The sequence below is a fragment of the Tenrec ecaudatus genome, chromosome 12 (genome assembly GCF_050624435.1).
Source record: "Tenrec ecaudatus isolate mTenEca1 chromosome 12, mTenEca1.hap1, whole genome shotgun sequence".
NCBI lineage: Eukaryota > Metazoa > Chordata > Mammalia > Afrosoricida > Tenrecidae > Tenrec > Tenrec ecaudatus.
Window position 1 is genome coordinate 26,884,572 of NC_134541.1, and position 21,439 is coordinate 26,906,010.

General features: G+C 41.7%; 2 protein-coding genes and 1 pseudogene across 7 annotated transcripts in view; all 3 read left to right on the forward strand.

The window, feature by feature from the left end:
• The first annotated feature begins 6,393 nt into the window (after nucleotides 1-6,393).
• Nucleotides 6,394-7,285, forward strand: LOC142422196 (U6 snRNA-associated Sm-like protein LSm5 pseudogene; annotated as a pseudogene).
• Nucleotides 7,286-9,399: 2,114 nt separating this feature from the next.
• CPNE1 (copine 1) overlaps nucleotides 9,400-21,439 on the forward strand; it is a 41,485-nt gene continuing 29,445 nt past the window's right edge. The window contains exons 1-2 of one of the 6 annotated variants that reach the window (XM_075563706.1): nucleotides 9,453-9,539; nucleotides 15,021-15,073. The gene's annotated coding sequence lies outside the window, so the exon portion shown is untranslated. Of the gene's footprint in view, nucleotides 9,540-9,812; nucleotides 9,952-13,438; nucleotides 13,525-14,991; nucleotides 15,074-17,979; nucleotides 18,119-21,439 lie in introns of those variants that run through there. The other 5 variants (XM_075563705.1, XM_075563704.1, XM_075563708.1 and 2 more) reach the window with 5 other exon arrangements.
• Nucleotides 17,998-21,367, forward strand: RBM12 (RNA binding motif protein 12). Its single transcript, XM_075563702.1, has one exon. It carries the CDS (start codon nucleotides 17,998-18,000, stop codon nucleotides 20,863-20,865), a length of 2,868 nt encoding a protein of 955 aa, XP_075419817.1. The 3' UTR covers nucleotides 20,866-21,367.

The following is a 21,439-nucleotide window of genomic DNA, read 5'->3' on the forward strand; positions in this document are numbered from 1 at the left end:
TTCAAAGTACTCTCTAATCTGTCCTATTGAGTTGCTGTGATTGGAATCAACTTAATGTTTGTGAGTTATTGTTTTTAATCTTAAGTAGAAAGTGATTAATATGCACATTGGAATCCTTAAAGCAAAAATCAATGAAGAATGAACACAGTATACTAATATCTATTTAATACAAAAGGAGGAAGAGAAATTAAAAATACATAGAAAAAACAAATGGCAGACATAAATTCAACCATATCAATGAGAGTTCTTATAAAAATTTGTGGCAAAACAGATAGAACAGTAAATGGAACTTTCCCACAGGTTTCTCTGAAACCCTCACAACATAACCTTCTGCATGACTGTAGCCAACGCTGCTGGGAAAAGGCAGGGATTTTCAGACTGGATTTTAAAAAAAATATACCAATTTGTCTCCAAGAGACATACTTTAGATCCAAAGATTTCTTTTGCCTAAACATGATTTTAAAGAGTATTTTACTTAAGCTGCTTTTGGTTTCATGACTTGATTTGTAAAAGTTAACAAGGAAATATAATTTCCAAGTATTTAAAAAACTTTTTCACCTTTCATAAAGCAAATTTTAATGTACCAACACTTAAAGAATACAGTGACTTAATAAAATATCAGCACAACTGCATAGAATTGAGCACCAGCGAGTTACCCACTTGTGAGCTGTCTTTCCGGGCTTTGGTTTAGGTGAATATAAGGGGGATACCAAAAAAAACTCCAGAATTCCCCACCTCCTTCCCCCACAACACACACACACAGCTATGTATTTAAATTTTTTTATAAAACAACCTATCACCTTCAAAGTACTCTCCACTACACTTAATACACTTGTGAAATCTGATTCCATTCTTGAAAACATTTTTCAAACTGTTTGGATTGCTGACAGCACCTCTCGTTTTTTTCTTCACCTCTTGTACATTGTCAAATTGCTGTCCTTTTATGTCCCTCTTCATTCATGGAAAGAAAAAAGTTGCATGGAATGGCGAGGTCAGGTGAGTAAGATGCGTGGGAGGTGCTGTTAGCCAGAACGAGGTTGGTCCTCATTTGACGTTTTACCTATTTTGAAATGAGAAAACCACTCATTACACTTGAGTGTCTCCCATAGCTCTTTCCTTGTAAGCTGTGTTCAACAACACAACAGTTTCTGCGGCATTTTCCCAAGCAGGAAACAGAAATTCACAGCCGCACACTCTTCTCTTAAATTGACCTCACCAAAAAACGAGGTTTGAACGTAACTGCTTTAATGAAAAAATCTTCTGAACAGAGACAACCTTCCCAGGTGATGCCACTGGGTGCAGTAACTCAGAGCGAATTGCTTGATGCTCACCTAGGGTGAAAATGCACACTACAGAATCTCCGCTCAACCCAGGACAATTTGGGGTTGTTTTTTTGGGGGGTGGGGGAGTACTCTTTGTACGTAGGGTCATTATGAATCATAACCAACTTGATAGTACCTAACAACAAAATGGTAAATTTATCAAAACTAAAAGATCCACTTTGGTTTATTACTCCAGAATTTATTCAGAATTCATCAGTTTCCACTAATGTCCGTCTTCTGTTCGAGGATCCACTCCTGCATACCACATATGTTTCAAAGGAATAGGTTAGGTTTTATGTCAATTTAGGTGGGTCGGTTCTCCCATTATATGATCTAAGAGTGTGCTCAACTCCATGATGGGATATTCTGTGAAGCAGCCAAGTAGTTTTTGAACAAATAGGTCACAGTCTTAGTACAATGGAGGGCAGTTTCGTTCAGGCTGTGGTCTATATCATGTAAATCCACAGTGTGCAGAAGTTAGCTTACGTCTGCTGGATCTGAATCCTATATCTGGTTCATCTACCTGTTCTATTGCCTGCCAATCCCAGAAGCCCTCACTGGACAACAGACCTTGGATTCACTTGGCTGACCTCAGATTCATTTAGCTCTGGTCTTACTTTATCTTCTTCTGTTCATCAGACAGACTCGGGTGAAGCATCCAATTTACATTTCACCCACTGGCTTGAAGCAGGCTGGACTTCTACAATTACATGAACCATTACTTTCTTTTTTTAAGTAGTTGGGATTTAATACATATCATTCCAAATTTCAATCCCATCAAGTCAAATGTACAATTGCTAAGACAAACAGTTTCTAAACATTCTTTTTCTACATGGACTCAACATTGTATATGAACCATTTCTTGACATAAATCTCTTTCTACATGTATACACTTATAAGCATTATAGGTTTTCTTCTCTAGAGAAGCCAACCTAATGGGTGTTGTTTTCAATTAACTGTATCATTCCTGTTAGGAGCCCTTGGTGGCAGAGTTCGTGAGTTAGGCTGCCAACCTCAAGGTTAGCAGTTGTAACCACCAGCCACTCTGCAGGAGAGAGATGACACTTTCTACTCCTTTTAAGATTTCTCGTCTTTAAAAAAGAAAGACTCATGGTCTCAGAAACACACAGGGGCAGTTCTACACTGTCCTATAAGGTCACTATGAGTCAACTCACCTGAAGGCAATGAGTTTGAATTTTTTATAACATTCCAAAAAAGAGTACATAAAAATTATAAGCCAACCCTGTTGTTGAATAAATCTGACTTAGAAGTTCACCATATGTGGGATCCAGCCGGAAAGGTCCTAAGGGCGGTTGTGTAATTGAGGGGGTCAATTAAAGAGACATCAGACAAGGTATGCAAGGGCTTATCTCTTCTGATGGAGACTTGAACTAGAATAAAGCAGTAATGTATTCTCTCATGGGCCTATATAATCTCAAGGATGCAAGCCACAGTAAGCACATACATAAGAAGGGGTTGTATTAGAGGAATACACATAACATGAGGGGGCAAGCTAGGGGTACAGGGGTATACAGGAAATATGAAGGGAAGGCACCTACGTAACAAGATGGGTGAGTTCTAGAGTCAAAATGTCAGCCTAACCTTGGTCATCTCTGAGCTGTCTTGACTTTAGGTGTCTGAACTTTTCTCCAGGGGAACAATCCATGATCCTTATCAGAAGGGAGTGGGCCTTATTTTGGGTTATATTAGTGGTTCTCAACCTGGGGGCCCAATGATCCTTTCACAGGGGTCACCTGATTCATAACAGTAGCAAAATTACAGTTATGAAGTAGCAATGAAAATAATTTTGTTCCCAATTAGAGCAGCCAGTTTACAGAGAGGACCACATGGCTGGCCCCACTATGAAACACGATGTCCCTCACTGACCCATATTCCTACAGGGGACAATACCTGAGACACAGTGTGAGAATTGCGCCTGATCTGATCCCGCCACATTAAGGGTGTGCAAGGGAACGGAGTGACAAGGTCCCCAGGGAAGGCTGAAGGTGGACTTTGGGGCCAGGGCATGGTGCCCCAACAGACTAGACTGGAAAACATTCCATAAGGCCAACAAACAGTCCTTGAACTAACTACAAGCTTTTCTTTCTTGTTATGCTTTGTTTTGTTTTTTTTGTCATTGTTTTGTTGTATATTGTTGCTTGGTTTTGCATGTTATCTCCACAGGTCTGTCTAAATAAGATAGGCTGGATGAACAATCTGGAGGAGAAAACAATGGTACCAACAGTTCTGGGGGAGTATGGGAGAGGGGGAGGTGGGAGGAAAGGTAGTAGTGTTAATAAACCCAGGGACAAGGGAACAAGTGATCCAAATCAGTGGTAAGGAGGGTGTGGGAGGCCTGGTAGGGCGTGATCAAGGGTAATGTAACCAAGAGGAATTACTGAAACCCAAATTAAGGCTGAGCATGATAGTGGGACAAGAGGAAAGTCAGAGGAAATAGAGGAAAGAGCTAGGAGACAAAGGGCATTTATAGCGGTCTAAATAAAGGCATGTACATATGCAAACATATTTATATATGAGGATGGGGAAATAGATCTATGTGCATATATTTAAAGGTTTAGTATTAAGGTAGCAGAAGGCCACTGGGCCTCCACTCAAGTACTCCCTCAATGCAAGAATACTTTCTTCTATTAAATTGGCATTCTGTAATGCTCACCTTCTTCTAGACACAATTGCTGAAGACAAAGCGGGTGAATGAACCAACGTGGTGAAGAAAGCTGATGGTGCCCGGCTATCAAAAGATACAGCGTCTGGGGTCTTAAAGGCTTGAAGGTAAACAAGCAGCCATCTAGCTCAGAAGCAACAAAGCCCATATGGAAGAAGCACACCAGCCTGTGTAATCACGAGGTGCTGAAGGGATCAGTTATCAGGCATCAAAGAACAAAAAATCATATTGTGTGCTCACCTCCCCTATACGATCGCTGAAGACAAATGGGTGTAAGCAAATGTGGCGAAGAAAGCTGATGGTGCCCAGCTATCAAAAGATATAGTGTCTGGGGTCTTAAAGGCTTGAAGGTAAACAAGCAGCCATCTAGCTCAGAAGCAACAAAGCCCACATGGAAGAAGCACACCAGCCTATGCAATCGATCACGAGATATTGAAGGGATCAGGTATCAGGCATCATCAGAACAAAATATCATATCATAGTGAATGAGGGGAGGAGTGCGGAGTGGAGACCCAAAATCCATTTGTAGGCCACTGGACATGCCCTTACAGAAGGGTCTTGGGGAGGAGATGAGCCAGTCAGGGTGAGATGTAGCAACGATGAAACATACAACTTTCCTCTAGCTCGTAAATGCTTCCTCCCCCCATCACTATCATGATCCCAATTCTACCTTGCAAGTCTTGCTAGGCCAGAGGATGTACACTGCTACAGATAGGAACTGGGAACACAGGGAATCCAGGGCGGATGATCCCTTCAGGACCAGTGGTGAGAGTGGCGATACTGGGAGGGTGGGTTGGAAAGGGGGAACCAATTACAAGGATCGACATCTGACCTCCTCCCTGGGGGACAGACAACAGAAAAGTGGGTGAAGGGAGATATCAGATAGGGCAAGATATGACAAAATAATAATTTATAAATTATCAAGGGTTCATGAGGGAGTGGGGAGCGGAAAAATGAGGAGCTGATGCCAGGGGCTTAGGTGGAGAGCAAATATTTTGAGAATGATGAGGGTAATGGATGTACAAATGTGCTTTACACAATTGATGTATATATGGATTGTCATGTCAGTTGTAAGAGCCCCTAATAAAATGATAAAAAACAACGCTCTCACTGCTCAAAAAAAGAGAAGAAAATAGTTTATGGTTGGAGGTCCCCACAACATGCACTGTATGACAGGGTTGCGGCCTGAGGAAGGTGGAGAATCACTGGGTAGGTGGTCTGACTTCTTTTGTTGGCAGATAAACTTTAGGCAAGTAGCCGTCAAGTAGTTGACCTTCAAGAGTATATAGTAGCAACCAAGTGCCTGCAAGCACCTTAATAGTGGCATTATTTTGGGGGACCATTGCCGGTTAAAGTAAATGACAGCCACTATAAGGTCTTGAAATTTAGAAGAGTCTTTATCCAGTTAACCTGACTGCAAGAACCTAAGATCGATTCTCTAGGTTGCACTCCAGTGTGGAGATAATAGCCAGCTTATATAAGCAAAAACCCATGTATCAGGGACTTTTCTATAGTGAGAGCAGGTAACAATCTGTAGATCAAAGCAGCGTACATCGGTTACAAAAACTATAGTAAGATTAAAGAGCACATCCTGGTTACAACATCAAAAGAAACAATAGTGAAGAGTAATGAGATTAATTACAATGTCCTGATCTTGGGAACAAGAGCGTACATTCTAAAATCAGTCACTCGCAGGACTTTCCAAGATGGGAACGGGAAGGAGGCAGGTCATTCAGCAGTCAACAAAATGGCATCACTTTGGTTGGTTTGCCTCAGGGCATCATAGAGAATAACTTTTACTTAGGAGAAAGGGATTGGAACCGATCTCTAACCCCTGAATGTGAAGGTCTCCCTCCACAGAAACCCTGCCTCCCAGACTCCTTAAAGTAATCCAGTTGAGAGTTTGTCCGCATACACTCTCTTCCTGGCTGTCTGCCACACCCATGGGGTTCCAAAGCTGTACATCTGTACAGCTGCCACACCTTCTCCCGCAAAGCAGCTGGTAGAGTTGGACCTCCTATGTGTCAGATGTATCGTGGTTGCATGTCAAGCTGCTAACTGTGAAGTCAGCAGTTCAAAACCACAAGTCACTAAGGGAAAACAAGGCTTTTTACTTCCGTGAAGAGTTAAGTCTCAGAAACACAGGGACAGTTCGTCCCTGTATTACAAGGTTGTTATGAGTCAGAATTGACTGATTGCCAGTGTATCTTTCAGTAAGTTTCCAAGCATCCAGCTAATGTGCCACCAAAAAGGATCTTAGAGATTGTACAATTGGTTTGAAATTTTGGCTGATTTTTTCCATTTCTTGATTTTAGAATATTGAACCAGTATCGGTCAAGTTGGCCACACATACCTTCCTAAAAACTTGCTAGGACTTCAGGTGTCGCCATGGTGGCTAATGCTACTATGAACCCATCACAGCTGCTGCCTCTACAACAGTGGTTCTCAACCTGTGGGTCCTGAACCCTTTGGGGGATGACCCTTTCACAGGGGTTGCCTAAGACCATCGGAAAACACATTATTTCCTATGGTCTTAGGAACTCGAGACACGGCTCCTCTATCCATCTCCAGTCGGGTCCGCCCACATGCAGATATGCCCACATACCAGTCCCCTGTGTGAAGACTTACCCATACTACAACATGCTTCAAGACAAATTTCATTTATTGGTCATTAGAAATAAAAAATTTTGCAATATATAATTACATATTTTTTGTGATTAATCACTATGCTTTTATTATGTTCAATTTGTAACAATGAAAATATATCCTACATATCAGATATTTACATGATGATTCATAACAGTAGCAAAATTACAGTCAAGAAGTCGCAACAAAAATAATTTAATGGTTGTGGGGGGTTACCACAATATGAGGGGCACAGCATTAGGAAAGTTGAGAACCACTTCTCTAGAGCTTGCGGACAAGATCAAGAATTCACATTGTGATGAAGAGAGATAAGGAAATTGCTGGCATGCATCTAGGTTTTGATGACTTGTCAGTATGGTATTGGAAGATTTCACTGAACTTGAAATCACACCAGAAGGAAGAAGGACTACTAAATTTGATCAGATTTTGCTAAATGAAATAACATCACAATGTTAGTTCCTGGACGAGTGGATATTCTTGACTTAGGCTTGCTTCTATTTTGTTTTATAAAGGCAACCGATGTATTTCTATTTTTTTTTAAACAAATGTATTTTTTTAAATGCACTTTTTAATCTTGAGATTCTATGATGCTACATTTCCCATTACAGGGAAATACTTTGAAGATGCATTGTAAATGCCAATTTTTGTGTCATAATTATATTAGGAGAACAAAAAGTAAAGTTTGTTGTGTGAATATGAAAATGAAGGTGTTTGGGGTTAAAAAAAACCATCTTGGTAGATTATGCAAAGATTTAGGCTTCAATTTTGCACTCTTCACCAGAAGGCTACTCTGTCTTCTAACACTAAGTCAATGATGCTGATATTCATCAAGATATGGGTTACACATAGACTGGGGGTCTAGGACCAAAACAGCTTGCGAACTGGTTTTTATTTTTTGAGAATTGATTTTTCTATAATAAAATAAAGTGGAAATTTCAGGAGGGGTCAGAATCATCCAGGTAGAATTACCTGCCTGGTGCCCCTGTTGCTAGACCAGAAAATTAAGAGGCATGGGAAGCAAGCCTGAGAGAGAAAGCAATGGGACAAAGGCTCTGGAGGCACTCAGTGGGAGGAGAAGGCAGGGGAAGGGAGTAGTGAGCAAACAATGCCATAGACAGGTGAACAACTAGGGAATTAAAAAGCAACAATGCGTTGGAGTGGATGGAGAGATCCTGGTGGTGTTGGACCAACAGCAATCTAGCTGAGAGTGATTACTAAGAGGCAGAAGAAGGGCGAGTATGATGGTGGGAAAGAAGGAAAATAAAAGGAAACAGAGGAAAGATCTAGGAAGCAAAGCTATGGACATAGGTACAAACATAGGTGTGCACTTATGAAAATATATTAATAAAATAGAGGTATTGGCATAGGTACATATATTTATATGGCAATACATTGAGGAAGTGGATGGACTTTGGACCTCTGTTCAAGCCCTCCCTCAACTCAAGAACACTTTGTTCTAACAACCTGGCATTCTGTGATGCTCACCTTCCCAGCACGACTGCTGAAGACAAAATGAGTGTAGCACAAGCAAATGTGGTGAAGAAAGCTGATGGTGCCCGGCTAGCAGACTCTCAAAAGATATATCCTCTGGGGTCTTAAAGGCTTGAAGTTAAACAAGCAGCCATCTAGCAGAGAAGCAACAAGCCCACATGGAAGAAGCAAACCAGCTAATGGGATCATAAGGTGTTGACAGGATCAGGTAACAGGCATCAGAAGACCACAAACAAGACATATTGTTGAGAATGAAGGGGGGTGTCAGAGCAGAGACCCAAAACCTATCTGTAGACAATGGGACACCCTTCTTCCTTGTGACAGAGGGGTCACAGGAAGGGATGAGTCACCAAGATGAAGTATAGCACTGATGAAACACAATATTCCTCTGGTTCCTTGAGGCTTCTTCACTCCCCACTATCATGACCTCATCCTGCCTTTTCACTTCAGGCACAAATAAGAGCTAAACCCCTTCAGGAACAGAAATGGGAGTAGTGCTACCAGGAGGGTAAGGTGTAGGTGGGGAGAGGCAGGGGAAGAAATCTCAGAGGAGGGGAGATAAGATATGAAAATAATTTATCATTTATCAGGGGATTACGAGGGTGACGGGGAGGGAGGGTAAAAAGAGGAACTGATACCAAGGGCTCAAATATAAAGTAAATGTTTAGAAAAGAATGGCAACACAGGTACAAATATGCTTGATACAACTGATATATGGATTGTGATAAGAGCTTGTAAGGGCTCTCAATAAAATGATCGTTAGAAAAGCTAAATCAAAAAAGAAATAAAAACAAAGTGTATCTTTGAGGTGTTAATGAGGAGTGGTTGGTAAGGGTTCCTGAACTTTAATTTTTATATGGGGGACGGGGCGCGGATAGGGAGATGAGGTCAGGGTGAGGTATAGGTATTATCAGAACTAACGACTACCTTCGCGGCCCATTTAATCCTTAAACGAATGTGGGAGAAAGGCTTCAATCTGGTCTAAGAAACAATTTGTTCAGGGTGCCGCAGGGCAGGGCGCAGAAGGAACCGCCTACCTCTCCCACCGCACAGCGACACTCCCCGAACGACGTGCCAGTGCGGAAACGCGGCCGGTCCCGGGCGCCTCACACACACCGGTAACTTCCGGGCCGTGCCCGCGAGCCTCGATTGGCTAGTGCCGCTCGTTTCGATTGGCTAGCGCCGCTCGCTCCGTGACCTCACCTCGCCGGCCCCGCCCCTTTCTGGAACGCGGAGCGACTGAGCGGGCCGGCGGCCATTTTGTGGAGCGGCGAAGGCGCTGGTGACTGCGGTGGGCTCCGGGAAGCCGTTCGGGCTGGGGCTGTCGGCCGCGGGGCGCAGGCACTCGCGCGGGGGGTAACGCGGGTCTGGGTTCGGGCACCGCGTAGCTCTCCCCGGTAAGACTCCCGCAGCCCCAGAGCGGGCGGGGCTGTGCGGGGCTCGAGCCGCCCCTTGGTGGCCTGGGGCGGGGCCTTCGGAGGCCTCTGGCCCGCCGCAGTGAGCGCCCCACACAAAGGGTCGGGGCTGGGCTGTGGGGCGTCGGGGGCGCGCCTCCCACCTTTGAGGCCCGAAGGCGGATAGGAACACGCAGGAGTCAGGATGCCACGGCGTCCCGACGTGGGAACGAAGCGAGGACGCACCCGTGGTCTGAGGGGGAGGCGGCCAGCGCTGGGAGGCCCAGCAGCCTGCGAACTAACGGGGACTGCCTTGAGAACACCTGTATCCCGAAGCGGGCACCATCTTCTGTGCCCCTAATGTGGAAGAGGCGCTAAATACCCCTCTCTACCCCGAAGCGAGGAGATAATCGTAGTGAGTCCGCCTCCCCGACCGAGTGCGAAGGAGGCCCCGGGGGCCTACCAGGAAAAGGGACCCGAACCAGGAGACCCCTGTGGGGGGAGCCGTCGCCGGCACCCCCTGCGCGCCCGGGAAGGAAGTGGTGGAGTGGGCCTCTGGCCGAAGGTGGGAGGGGATTGCGCTGAAGCGCTTCCAAGAACCCACGCTTGTCGGGGGCTAGTCGGAGGAGGATCTGGCGTGTGCTGCACCTTCGCAGCTACCTTGTGGGGCGGCCATGGGGGGCTTTGTGAAGCGAGAAGGGGCTTTGGGTAGAGGGCGAAGGGAGTTTCTCTGGAGAAGGCTGGAAGTGCTAGTTAGCCACGTGAAGAGGGTGGGAGGACCTTAGAATCCACAGGTTAGCGACGGGGACGGGCTCCAGCGCTGGAGGCTGAGCCGCCGAACTGGAATTCCGTGGGCTCTTTGTGTGCCCTACAGTGAGAAACCTGCGGGCCCCTGGGTAAGGGTTCTTTTTAGGGTTGGTCGGTTCCCAACACCAGCTTGGAGGTGGATCCTGAGAGCTGCAGCCCTTGGAGAGCTTTCCGGGCTTTCGAGTGCCTCGGCCCTTTGATTCCCTGCAATGTAAATTGGGGCAGTTGGCAGGAACCATTTTGTGTCACTCAAGATTAGGGCGGTGCTTTTCAGTACCAGCGCTTGGAAAACGGGTTTGCAACGGAAAGTGTGTTGAATAGGGAGGCTTGTGATTGGAGTTGTGTCGGTTACAGCTTCTTCGGTGGTTTTAAACAGGTGTGACTTTTGTAAAATGCAGTATTAGCAACAGAAATGGCTGGAACGTTGTTACCTATTTTATAGTATTAATCCATCTGAGAGCGTTTGCAGTGGGGGAGGGGACCCACAAGTTTCGACATGTAAGAAGTTACTGCTTGCTTATAAAAACAAGATTGGTTATATTTGATTTTGAAATGTGGTAGTTTACGTAGACTGGAGGACGGTTGGATTTAGTGTGATGTCCAGGCATTTTCCAAGAATATTATAAAGGAGTTGGGGGAGAACTGTTAAAGGTGGGTCCAATAATTTGATGGTAATTTTTTGGAAGAATACAAGATGTTTGGTGGTGTGTATATGAAAGTGTTACTGAGGATGTGCTTAGTATATGGTTGGGCAGTGTTGTTTAATAAAACAGGGAATGCATTTTACCATTTCTGCGCTTCATTAAATTTTGGTTGCTTTGTTTATGGATTATGATGTGTAATTTCAGCTTTACGTTCACATTTGTTAGATGATAAAATATGAGGGTTTAGAAGCCATTCTGGTAGTTTGGAACATTTTGTGGATGCAGTAATACAAGTGTATATTTTATAGTATTTCAACTTATCTGACATGCCAAGTGTTTTGATGAATATTTAGGGTTGGGGGTTGTTGGTATAATTTATAGAAGTGAAACTTGTGGATCAGTGTGTTCAAGGTGCTGGGACCCAGAGACAATGTTGATGTTTTTTGTGTTATATCTTGTAGGGAGCTCCATCATTCAGCTTATTTATTACAGAGGACATTTATTAAGCCTTAAACAAGGACAAGATAACTACAGAGACCTATCATCTGGATAAAGGATACTATTAGTCTGAGGTTCTAATGATGTCTAAGGTCCATAAATTAGCTTAGATGGAATTTTTCTTACGTATTTTGAAGCATAACCACTAAGTGCCAACAATTGCTGGATAAAAGATATTCTTAGACATCCCTCCCTAAAATGCATTGATGGCTGATAATTTTTAGATCTCCTGCTTGACTCACAAGTGCTTAAGAAATATGGAATAATATTAAATGGAATGAATATTAAATGTTTTATACCAACTAAGCAGAAAAATTGACCCAAGCTAGGTTGATCAAATTTTACAACCTGGGTCCATTGAACTTGATTTGCATAGTTAAGTTTAAAGCTTTAGTTTAAATCAGTAGTGAGTCTGAAAGACTGGTTTTAAGTAATATTGTTACTTTGAAGATTAAGAAAATTTTAAGATTATGAAAAATTTTGTTGATATTTTAGGGCACTCAAAATTAATGTCAGTTAGAATAAATGTATTTGTTGCCTGTGAGAACTGGCTGGATAGTAGGGAAAATTGAGTAACAGAAAAAGGATGCTGCATGTTAATGGGAAATTTGAGTAACATTATAAAAAGGATATATGTCTCATTAGGGTCCAAAGTATTGTTTTATTAAGATGATCATAGGATCTGAAATGTGATCTAAATGAGAGCAGGGAAGCAAAATCAAGTTGACAAAGTTCTGGTTGTTCATAATGCCTATCATAATATCCTACTCCTTATAGCATTGTGCCTGCCCATTGTTGACACTGTTGTGCTCATCCTTAAGGTGTATGTTTGAGTGTTTGTTGGTTATTTTTTTTGGATCTGTATCTAGTTCTACTGTACTCTAGTTTTGTTGCTTAAAGATCTGCACTTAAAGTTTAAATTGACTTTTGGTTGATAATGCATATCAGATGAAGAGTGGAAATAATCAGGTTCTAGTTTATGCCTTGTCTTGATAAAAAGGGTTGTCAAGACAATGTATTCTGAAATTCCAAATCATTGGAATGGCTAGTAAATAAGTATTTGTCTTGTTATGGTAATATACTAGCTTTTAAAATTTTGTAACAGATACTCTATCGGTGTATCTGGTAATTATAGAGCTGAAGCAAATACTGTCTTAAGACTTTCTAATTCCTAATACAAAGTGAAAATAATGCTAAAGCAGATTTCTTGTTTTGGATCTTTTGAAGGGGATTTAATGACAAATCGGGCACATGTTTTCCTTCCCTACCCTTAATGCTGTATGTATAGGTAAGACTTGCACTTATGTTTTGTGGAGCATTGTTGGAGTATTAACCTTTTCAAAATTCGCCAGTGTTTAAAGAAAGCAGCTGGAGTGGATTTTTCATTTGGGGATCTTGCATTGAGTTGATAGTTACATTTGGAACACAGATTTAGTTGGTTCCTCAAAAACAATGATGTCTCTGTTAAATTGTGTGCTTCTTTCCAAAATGTTAAAAACCAAAGAATAAAAATTTAAAATCATGAAAGCATTTCAGTGTCCATTGTCCGTTGTAAGAGGTGAGATACGACACCAAATGTATGTTCTGGTTAATAGCTTTGACTTTCAATATAATTCTGGCGTGGATTACGATGGATTGCTATTCTCTCTACTAAAATAGAGAAGAATCACATATTTATATGTAGATTGTGTCGTCTTTTGCTAGCTACAGTGGAGCATTTCAACCTTTTTTGTTCAATGAAAATGTCTTCCTTGTTAATTTCTGGCAGCCCTTTGGAGATTTTTCCAGTGAGTTCCCTTTGGGTTTAAGTGATCCTTAACTTGTTATTCCCCAGATGGACAGATGATGCTTTCTTGGGCCTGGTAGGGAAGAGGCTGAGGAATCTGTTACCCTTGTCTTCCAGAAGGAGCCCTGGTGGCGTAGTAGGTTAAGCATTCAGCTAACAGCAAGGTCACCATTTCAAACCCACCAACCTTTTCACCGGAGAAGGATGAGGCTGGAAACCCAAAGGAGCAGTTCTACTGTCTTAAGGAGCCGTTGTAAGTCCTAATTGACTCAATGGTAGTGGGGTGTCTTCCAGGGCATATGCCCTGGCCTCATGCCAGACCTTTTAAATTGGAGTCTCCACTGGAGGACCAAGTGTTTATTACATGTTCTTAAAAAAAATTACACATGTACTATGGTCCATAGCACCAAACCTTTATTTAGATTTAGAAATTAGTAATGCAGTAATTCAAACTCTTCCACACTGAACATAGTCTTACTAGAAGTAAGAAGTAAGGGCCCCCCCCCCCGTTTCAAATTTCATTTTATGATCCATTGGGTAAATTACTAGATGTAATTTTTGAATGAAGAGGTTTTTAAATTCTTCTGATCTAATTAGTAAGGAAAGATTTGTGCAACATGTAAACGATTAATTGTAATGCCTCGGGCATTTGAAAGCTTTGGGACAGTCTTCACATCTTTTTGTGGCAAAACAATCTCATTGCCCTTTTAGTAATTTGAATAAATAATTAGGTTTTTAGTTTGCTCTTGAGGAAGGTTTGGTGTAACAAAGAGTTTCAAAAATATGTTACTTTTTGGTGATGAGAAAATATTAAGCTCTCTGGTGGTCTTTTGATTTTGAAAGATTTAAAAATGAGCATAATTCTGATTAGTAGTCTTCAATTGCTAATTCTATGAACTATAGCCATTTTTTTCTACTTTGTTTCTCGGAATTAAAAGTGACTATGGAAAGTTGTGTTAGCATTGGTTGTGTATACTGCTTGTGTTTGGGTGATAACATTAGTTTGGAAGAAATTCTAGTGGAAGATGAGTCACATGTTTTTACTTTGAAAAATACCTTAATATGCCAAGCATTTTTAGTGATTTGTTTTTTTTTAACAAGTTTCTTGGAACTGTTTTGGGTTAGAGGAAACTTGCTTTTCCTTAATATTTGGAACCACAGTGGTTTTAACTAAGACTTAATTAGTCCTTATTGCCAGAACTTTCACTTCATGTATGTTTGGTGGTAGTAGGCGATGTTTTTGTGCAAGCAAAGAAAACATATTGAAAGTAATTGCAGTAATTTCTTTGAGTATCTTTTAATTGATGGATTAATTCGTTCAGGAACTATTATTGTGTGAGCTTGTGTTTCTTAATAAAAAATTTGGTGAAAGCTTGAGATTTCTGTACTTCATGATACACTCTTTATTAGACCCAACTGATCTGTCTAATCAAGTGGTAACAGCTGTGAAGTTGAACTTTTTTACTGCTTTCATTTCATTTTCTCAGACTAATTTTGACACATATGCTGTTTCGAAAGATAGTCAAATTTGATATCAGTACTAAGTAATAGTAATGCGAGGGATTTTGGTACATATCCTTCCCCCTAACCCCTTGGTATGCATTCTAAGTACTCTGGTGGTTTCAGACTCGCCTTCTTAATGTACAGTTCAGTGTGGCCTGTGCCTGTTGTTTTGTTTCCTGCATTGATTTTTGCCTCCATTTATTCTCTATTGCAGTCTAAAAGTTGGTTTTAATTGGTTGCCCACAGGATTGACTTGGCCTCTACTTCTTGTTAAGAAAATACATCTCTTGTGTTATCAGGTAAGAGATTTTGAATAGAGGGTTTGTTTTTATACAAAATAAAATGAGTTGACTTAAATAACCTGAAACTAAATTGTCGCGCCCCTCCCCCTTCCAACAAGCTTATCTGAGAAATGGCGTTGGGGGTTGGGTGAAATGGAATTGGGTCCTAAACAGTTGTTGCTTCCCCCCAGGGGTCAGTTTATATGGATGCATGTCTCCTGTTGCATTTCTGGTTGTTAGGCAGTATGTTGCTGTCTTTTCCTCAAGTAGCATTCTAGATAAACTGTAAGTATAGGCGCTTGTTACTGCTATGGTTATTCATGTTCCCTAGAGGTGTAGTTAGATATCGGACTAATTTTAGGCTTTAGAAGGAACCTTAGTAAATAGAATCTAATCCGTGTTTTGTTATCTAAGACCAAAATGGATTAAAATTATTATTTAGGTTAGATACTTGGAATAGCAGATGCTATCTCTCACTTTTCAAACCTAAAAACTAAGTGTTTTCTGCAGGTGGCTTTATAATGAAATCTTTTGCTGTACTCATTTCTAGCTGGTATTTGAAGCAGATTTTCAGTAGCATATTTTATATGTATCTTTAGACTTCTCGGTAGATTTCTTCATTCATCAGGCGATGGTTTAAAGGCTGTGTTGATGAGTTTTGGGACCGAGTCAGGTTCTGTCCCAATGCAATCTAGCATTTCTCTGTCTTTCTAGAGTTGTATGAAGTGCCTATCTTAACCGTGGTGTTTCCCTTAAATAAAGTGTGGTAGCAATTTTTTGAAGTCAAGTAAGATTGCTGCTCAAGTTTGAAAATAGCCACATATTCTAAAGCCAATACGGAATGCAGATTTTATTTATAAACTAGAGCCTTCTTGATAAACTTCTTTATAGGTTGCTAAGTTTTAAATCAAGGAGAAGAGTACTTGTTGGTGTGGTTTGGTTTTGTTGGTTTTCTTTTGCTGTTTTTCTTCTTGATTCTTACAAACCAAAAATGAAAAACTTCCTCACTCAGTCCCCAAATTTCTAGTGTCTTATAATAGTTTCAGAGTCTGAGTAGTTCAGATGTTTTCAGCTGCCAACTGAAAAGTTGGCAGTTTGTGTCCATCAGAGGTACCTCAAAAGAAAGGCCTGGTGATTGCTTATGGAATTACTTCTGGAAAATACTTTATATTTGAGCACAGTTCTGTTGTGACATACATGGGGTCACCAGGAGTCAGAGTGAACTGGCTTACAATAGCCTCAAACGGAGCATTCTTTATTTACCAGTCCTACTTTCTGGATTTAGTTTGTATTTTTGTGTATGCAAACAAAAAAAAAACCTGTCAAAGCCAAGCACATTTTCTCTTTTGTGTATAGTAGGTAAGGGATTGCTATAGATTTAGACTTTGTTGCATTCGGTTAATGTTTATTACTTGACATTGAGTAACTGCTTTCACGAGTTTTAAAAGACTTAGAGCTTGAAGGAAACATGCCCCTGCTCTTATTTGAGAAGTGAAAGATAACAAAGTTCAATTAACTTGTAACCTTCCTAAGGGGACGAGACCAGATAGTAGGCATGCTTTTTTTTTTAAAGTTGACTTTTAAGATAGCTTGGAAAATATGGTTGACCACCATAATTTTAACTTGTTTTTCCTGTTCTCAAGAACTTGTGTTTTACCATATTTTGCAAAGGCATGCCATTGTACTTAGGAATCATTAGAACTGAAATTTTAAATAGATTTTTTGGGGAAAGTTTTCTGATTAGATCAAACGTGACTGTGACCTAAGGAGATCATTGAGCAACCACGTATACCACAAGAGTTACATGTTAAGTCAAGGACTGAAACAATCATTGAATAAAGCTCAATTCTACCTCTTCTAAACAAAAACTTCATTTTAATTACCTATGTGGAAGAACAAGACTTTTTCCCCTCCTGTTTTTTCTTTATTTCCATTTTTTTAAATGGATGGTTTAGGATTGTGGCATCAGATCTTAGTTTTAATTCCTGTATATACTCGTGTATAAGCCAAGTTTTTCAGCACAGTTTTTGTGGTAAAATTAGGTGCCTCGGCTTGCTTATACTTGAGTATGTGCAGTAAAACAGCTTTGATGAAATGTACTGGAACCAGGTTCCACTTTTGAGGTGGTGAATCAGATTTTGGCTATGCCTTTGAGTCTTAGTTTGTGCTAACCTTGTTAATAGTAGTAATTAGAGCTGTAAGGCTGATCAAATAGATTAGGATTAAATCTGGAATCGATTCTCATTTACGACTTGATTCTACTTCAGTGTCGAGTGTTACTCATTATTAGTATTCTCGTTTTCGTTGGATCTTGAGACTCAACCATGTAAAATGACACTTATTCTATGAAGTTGTCGAGTTTATAAGGAAGATGCTAAGCAGTGTTTTGTTGTGTGGTTTTAAATTTTGGTGAGAATATACACAGCAAAACTCCCATTCCATAGTTTCTAGGTATAATGATCTGAGTGTCATTGATTGTGATAAACTTTTTATTTCTGTTCTATACTAAGCCAATTTTAAATACTAATTTTCATGCACCCATTGCATGTGTTTTAAAGATTATTAAACTATGATACTTGCCTCAGCATAAATGTTTCTTTTAAACTATACTGTATAATCAGTGCTTTTCTGTGATTAATTGGTGATTTTACTGTCCTATGGTTCTTTTTTTTATCCTGAAACTTTTGAGTCTTAGGGTCTAATTGTTTCTTGAATAAATCCCTCTGGAAGTAGAAATTGTCTAGGTTTTACACTGTTAATGGCATGTAATTTTCAGTTTTTATATTATCCAAATCAACGAAAGATATTGCTGTGATAGCTCCAAGGGAGTATTTGAGGGCTTAGTTGGTCTTTCTTGTAGCTAAAAACTTGGTGTGATAAACAGGAGTCTGACCTGGCCGTTGCCTTTTTTCATCTGCAGGTGTGTGTGGTTTCAGCGCAGCATGGCTGTGGTCATCCGTTTGCAAGGTCTCCCGATTGTGGCGGGGACCATGGACATTCGCCACTTCTTCTCTGGATTGACCATCCCTGATGGGGGCGTGCATATTGTAGGGGGTGAACTGGGTGAGGCTTTCATCGTTTTTGCCACTGATGAAGATGCAAGGCTTGGTATGATGCGCACAGGTGGTACAATTAAAGGGTCAAAAGTAACACTATTGTTGAGTAGTAAAACAGAAATGCAAAATATGATTGAACTGAGCCGTAGACGTTTTGAAACTGCCAACTTAGATATGCCACCAGCAAATGCTAGCAGATCAGGACCACCACCTAGCTCAGGAATGAGTAGCAGGGTAAATTTGCCGACAACAGTACCCAACTTTAACAATCCTTCACCTACTGTAGTTACTGCCGCCACTTCTGTTCATGAAAGCAACAAAAACATACAGACATTTTCCACAGCCAGCATAGGGACAGCCCCTCCAAATATGGGGGCTTCTTTTGGGAGCCCAACATTTAGTTCAACAGTTCCGAGTACAGCCTCGCCAATGAACACAGTCCCACCGCCACCAATTCCTCCAATCCCAGCGATACCATCTTTGCCACCGTTGCCATCCATTCCTCCAATACCAGTTCCTCCTCCAGTACCTACGTTGCCTCCTGTGCCTCCTGTGCCCCCAATCCCTCCAGTTCCCTCTGTGCCACCAATGACTACGCTGCCACCCATATCAAGCATGCCGCCCCTGAACCCGCCACCTGTGGCACCACTGCCTGCCGGAATGAATGGCTCTGGAGCACCTATGAATCTGAATAATAACCTGAACCCTATGTTTCTGGGTCCACTGAATCCTGTTAATCCTATGCAGATGAACTCTCAAAACAGTGGGAAGCCACTGTCCATCAACCCTGATGATCTCTATGTCAGTGTGCATGGAATGCCCTTTTCTGCAATGGAAAATGATGTCAGAGATTTTTTCCACGGGCTCCGTGTTGATGCAGTACATTTGTTGAAAGATCATGTGGGACGAAATAATGGGAATGGATTGGTTAAGTTTCTTTCTCCTCAAGATACATTTGAGGCTTTGAAAAGAAACAGAATGCTGATGATTCAACGCTATGTGGAAGTTAGCCCTGCCACAGAGAGACAGTGGGTAGCTGCTGGAGGCCACATCACTTTTAAGCAAAGTATGGGACCTTCTGGACAAACCCATCCCCCTCCTCAGACACTTCCTAGGTCAAAATCGCCCTGTGGGCAGAAGAGATCCAGGTCAAGATCACCCCAGGAGGCTGGCTTTTGTGTTTACTTGAAAGGGCTGCCATTTGAAGCAGAAAACAAACATGTCATTGATTTTTTTAAAAAGCTAGATATTGTGGAAGATAGTATTTATATAGCTTATGGACCCAATGGGAAAGCAACTGGTGAAGGCTTTGTAGAGTTCCGGAATGAGGCTGACTATAAGGCTGCTCTGTGTCGCCATAAACAATACATGGGCAATCGCTTTATTCAAGTTCACCCAATTACTAAGAAAGGTATGCTAGAAAAGATAGATATGATTAGAAAAAGACTGCAGAACTTCAGTTATGACCAGAGGGAGATGATGTTAAATCAGGAGGGGGATGTCAGCTCTGCCAAAATCTGTGCCCACATAACAAATATTCCATTCAGCATTACCAAGATGGACGTTCTTCAGTTCCTGGAGGGAATCCCAGTGGATGAAAATGCTGTACATGTTCTTGTTGATAACAATGGGCAAGGTCTAGGACAGGCATTGGTTCAGTTTAAGAATGAAGATGATGCACGTAAGTCTGAACGGTTACACCGTAAAAAGCTTAATGGGAGAGAAGCATTTGTCCATGTAGTTACTCTAGATGACATGAGAGAGATTGAAAAGAATCCCCCTGCCCAAGGGAAAAAGGGATTAAAGTTGCCTGTTCCAGGTAATCCTCCAGTTCCAGGAATGCCTGGCACCAGAATGCCTGGCGCTGGGATGCCTGGCGCCGGGATGCCTGGTGGCGGGATGCCTGGCGCCGGGATGCCCGGTGCTGGGGGGATGCCCGGTGCTGGGGGGATGCCCGGTGCAGGGATGCCTGGGGCTGGGATGCCCGGGCCTGGGATGCCCGGGGCTGGGATGCCTGGGGCAGGGATGCCTGGGGCAGGGATGCCCGGTGTAGGGATACCTGGGGCAGGAGGTGAAGAGCATGCTTTCTTGGCTGTAGGATCAAAGGAGGCCAACAATGGACCTCCATTTAACTTTCCTGGTAATTTTGGTGGGTCGAATGCCTTTGGGCCACCACTTCCTCCCCCAGGATTAGGAGGAGCTTTTGGTGATAGGCCTGGTATACCGTCAGTCGGAAACAGTGGTTTGCCTGGTCTAGGACTGGATGTTCCAGGCTTTGGAAGTGGACCAAATAATTTAAGTGGGCCATCAGGATTTGGTGGAGGCCCTCAGAATTTTGGGAATGGTCCTGGAAATTTAGGTGGCCCCCCTAACTTTGGAAGTGGCCCTCCTGGTCTTGGAAATGCACCTGGGCATTTGAGTGGGCCACCAGCTTTTGGGCCTGGGCCAGGGCCTGGCCCTGGCCCAATTCACATTGGCGGTCCCCCTGGTTTTGGGTCTAGTTCTGGAAAACCAGGACCAACAGTCATTAAAGTACAGAACATGCCCTTCACTGTGTCTATTGATGAGATTTTAGATTTCTTTTATGGCTATCAAGTAATCCCAGGCTCAGTATGTTTAAAATACAATGAAAAAGGTATGCCCACAGGTGAAGCCATGGTGGCCTTTGAGTCTAGAGATGAAGCCACAGCTGCTGTCATTGATTTAAATGACAGGCCTATAGGGTCAAGAAAAGTAAAACTTATATTAGGATAGCTGTTCACCTCAGTTCTTTGTAGGTTAGATCTTAGTACTGTGATTAATGCATCAAGATTGTTTTCCTAGTATTTCCAGGTTAGAACCTGTGGATTGTTTAAATTACAAATAGACTGGTTTTTCCACAACATAAAGCATTGGTTGATGTTTACAGTAGACTCAATACCAGAATAAAACATTGCTGTATGTTACAGTAGAGCTATCTGAAGTGAACACAAAAAGTATTTTGGCGTACCATTTGAGAAACTATTTGTAAAACTCAAATGACCACATTAAAACTTATCAAGAAGTCTAGATTGATTTTTGTTTTATACCATATGAGATGAAGAAAATAGAACTGTCAGTAGAGCTCATTAAGTGCTCTTGCCTGCCATTGAAAAATTGAAATTGGTTACTCCTGGAATTTGGTTTAAAGCTGGACAGATTTGCTTTGTTACAGGGTCAAAGCTTTGTCTAAAGTCTTCATTTTCTTTTTAAATTGAATAAAATCTCTGTATACAGATTCATTGTATGTACCTTTATTGCTTCTGGAGGATTCTTGCTGTATGGACAGTCCTGCTTCTGAAGTGCTGCT

Bases quoted from the DNA above. Each gene is read 5' to 3' on its own strand.
- RBM12 (XM_075563702.1), top strand. From the start codon at position 17,998: ATGGCTGTGGTCATCCGTTTGCAAGGTCTCCCGATTGTGGCGGGGACC.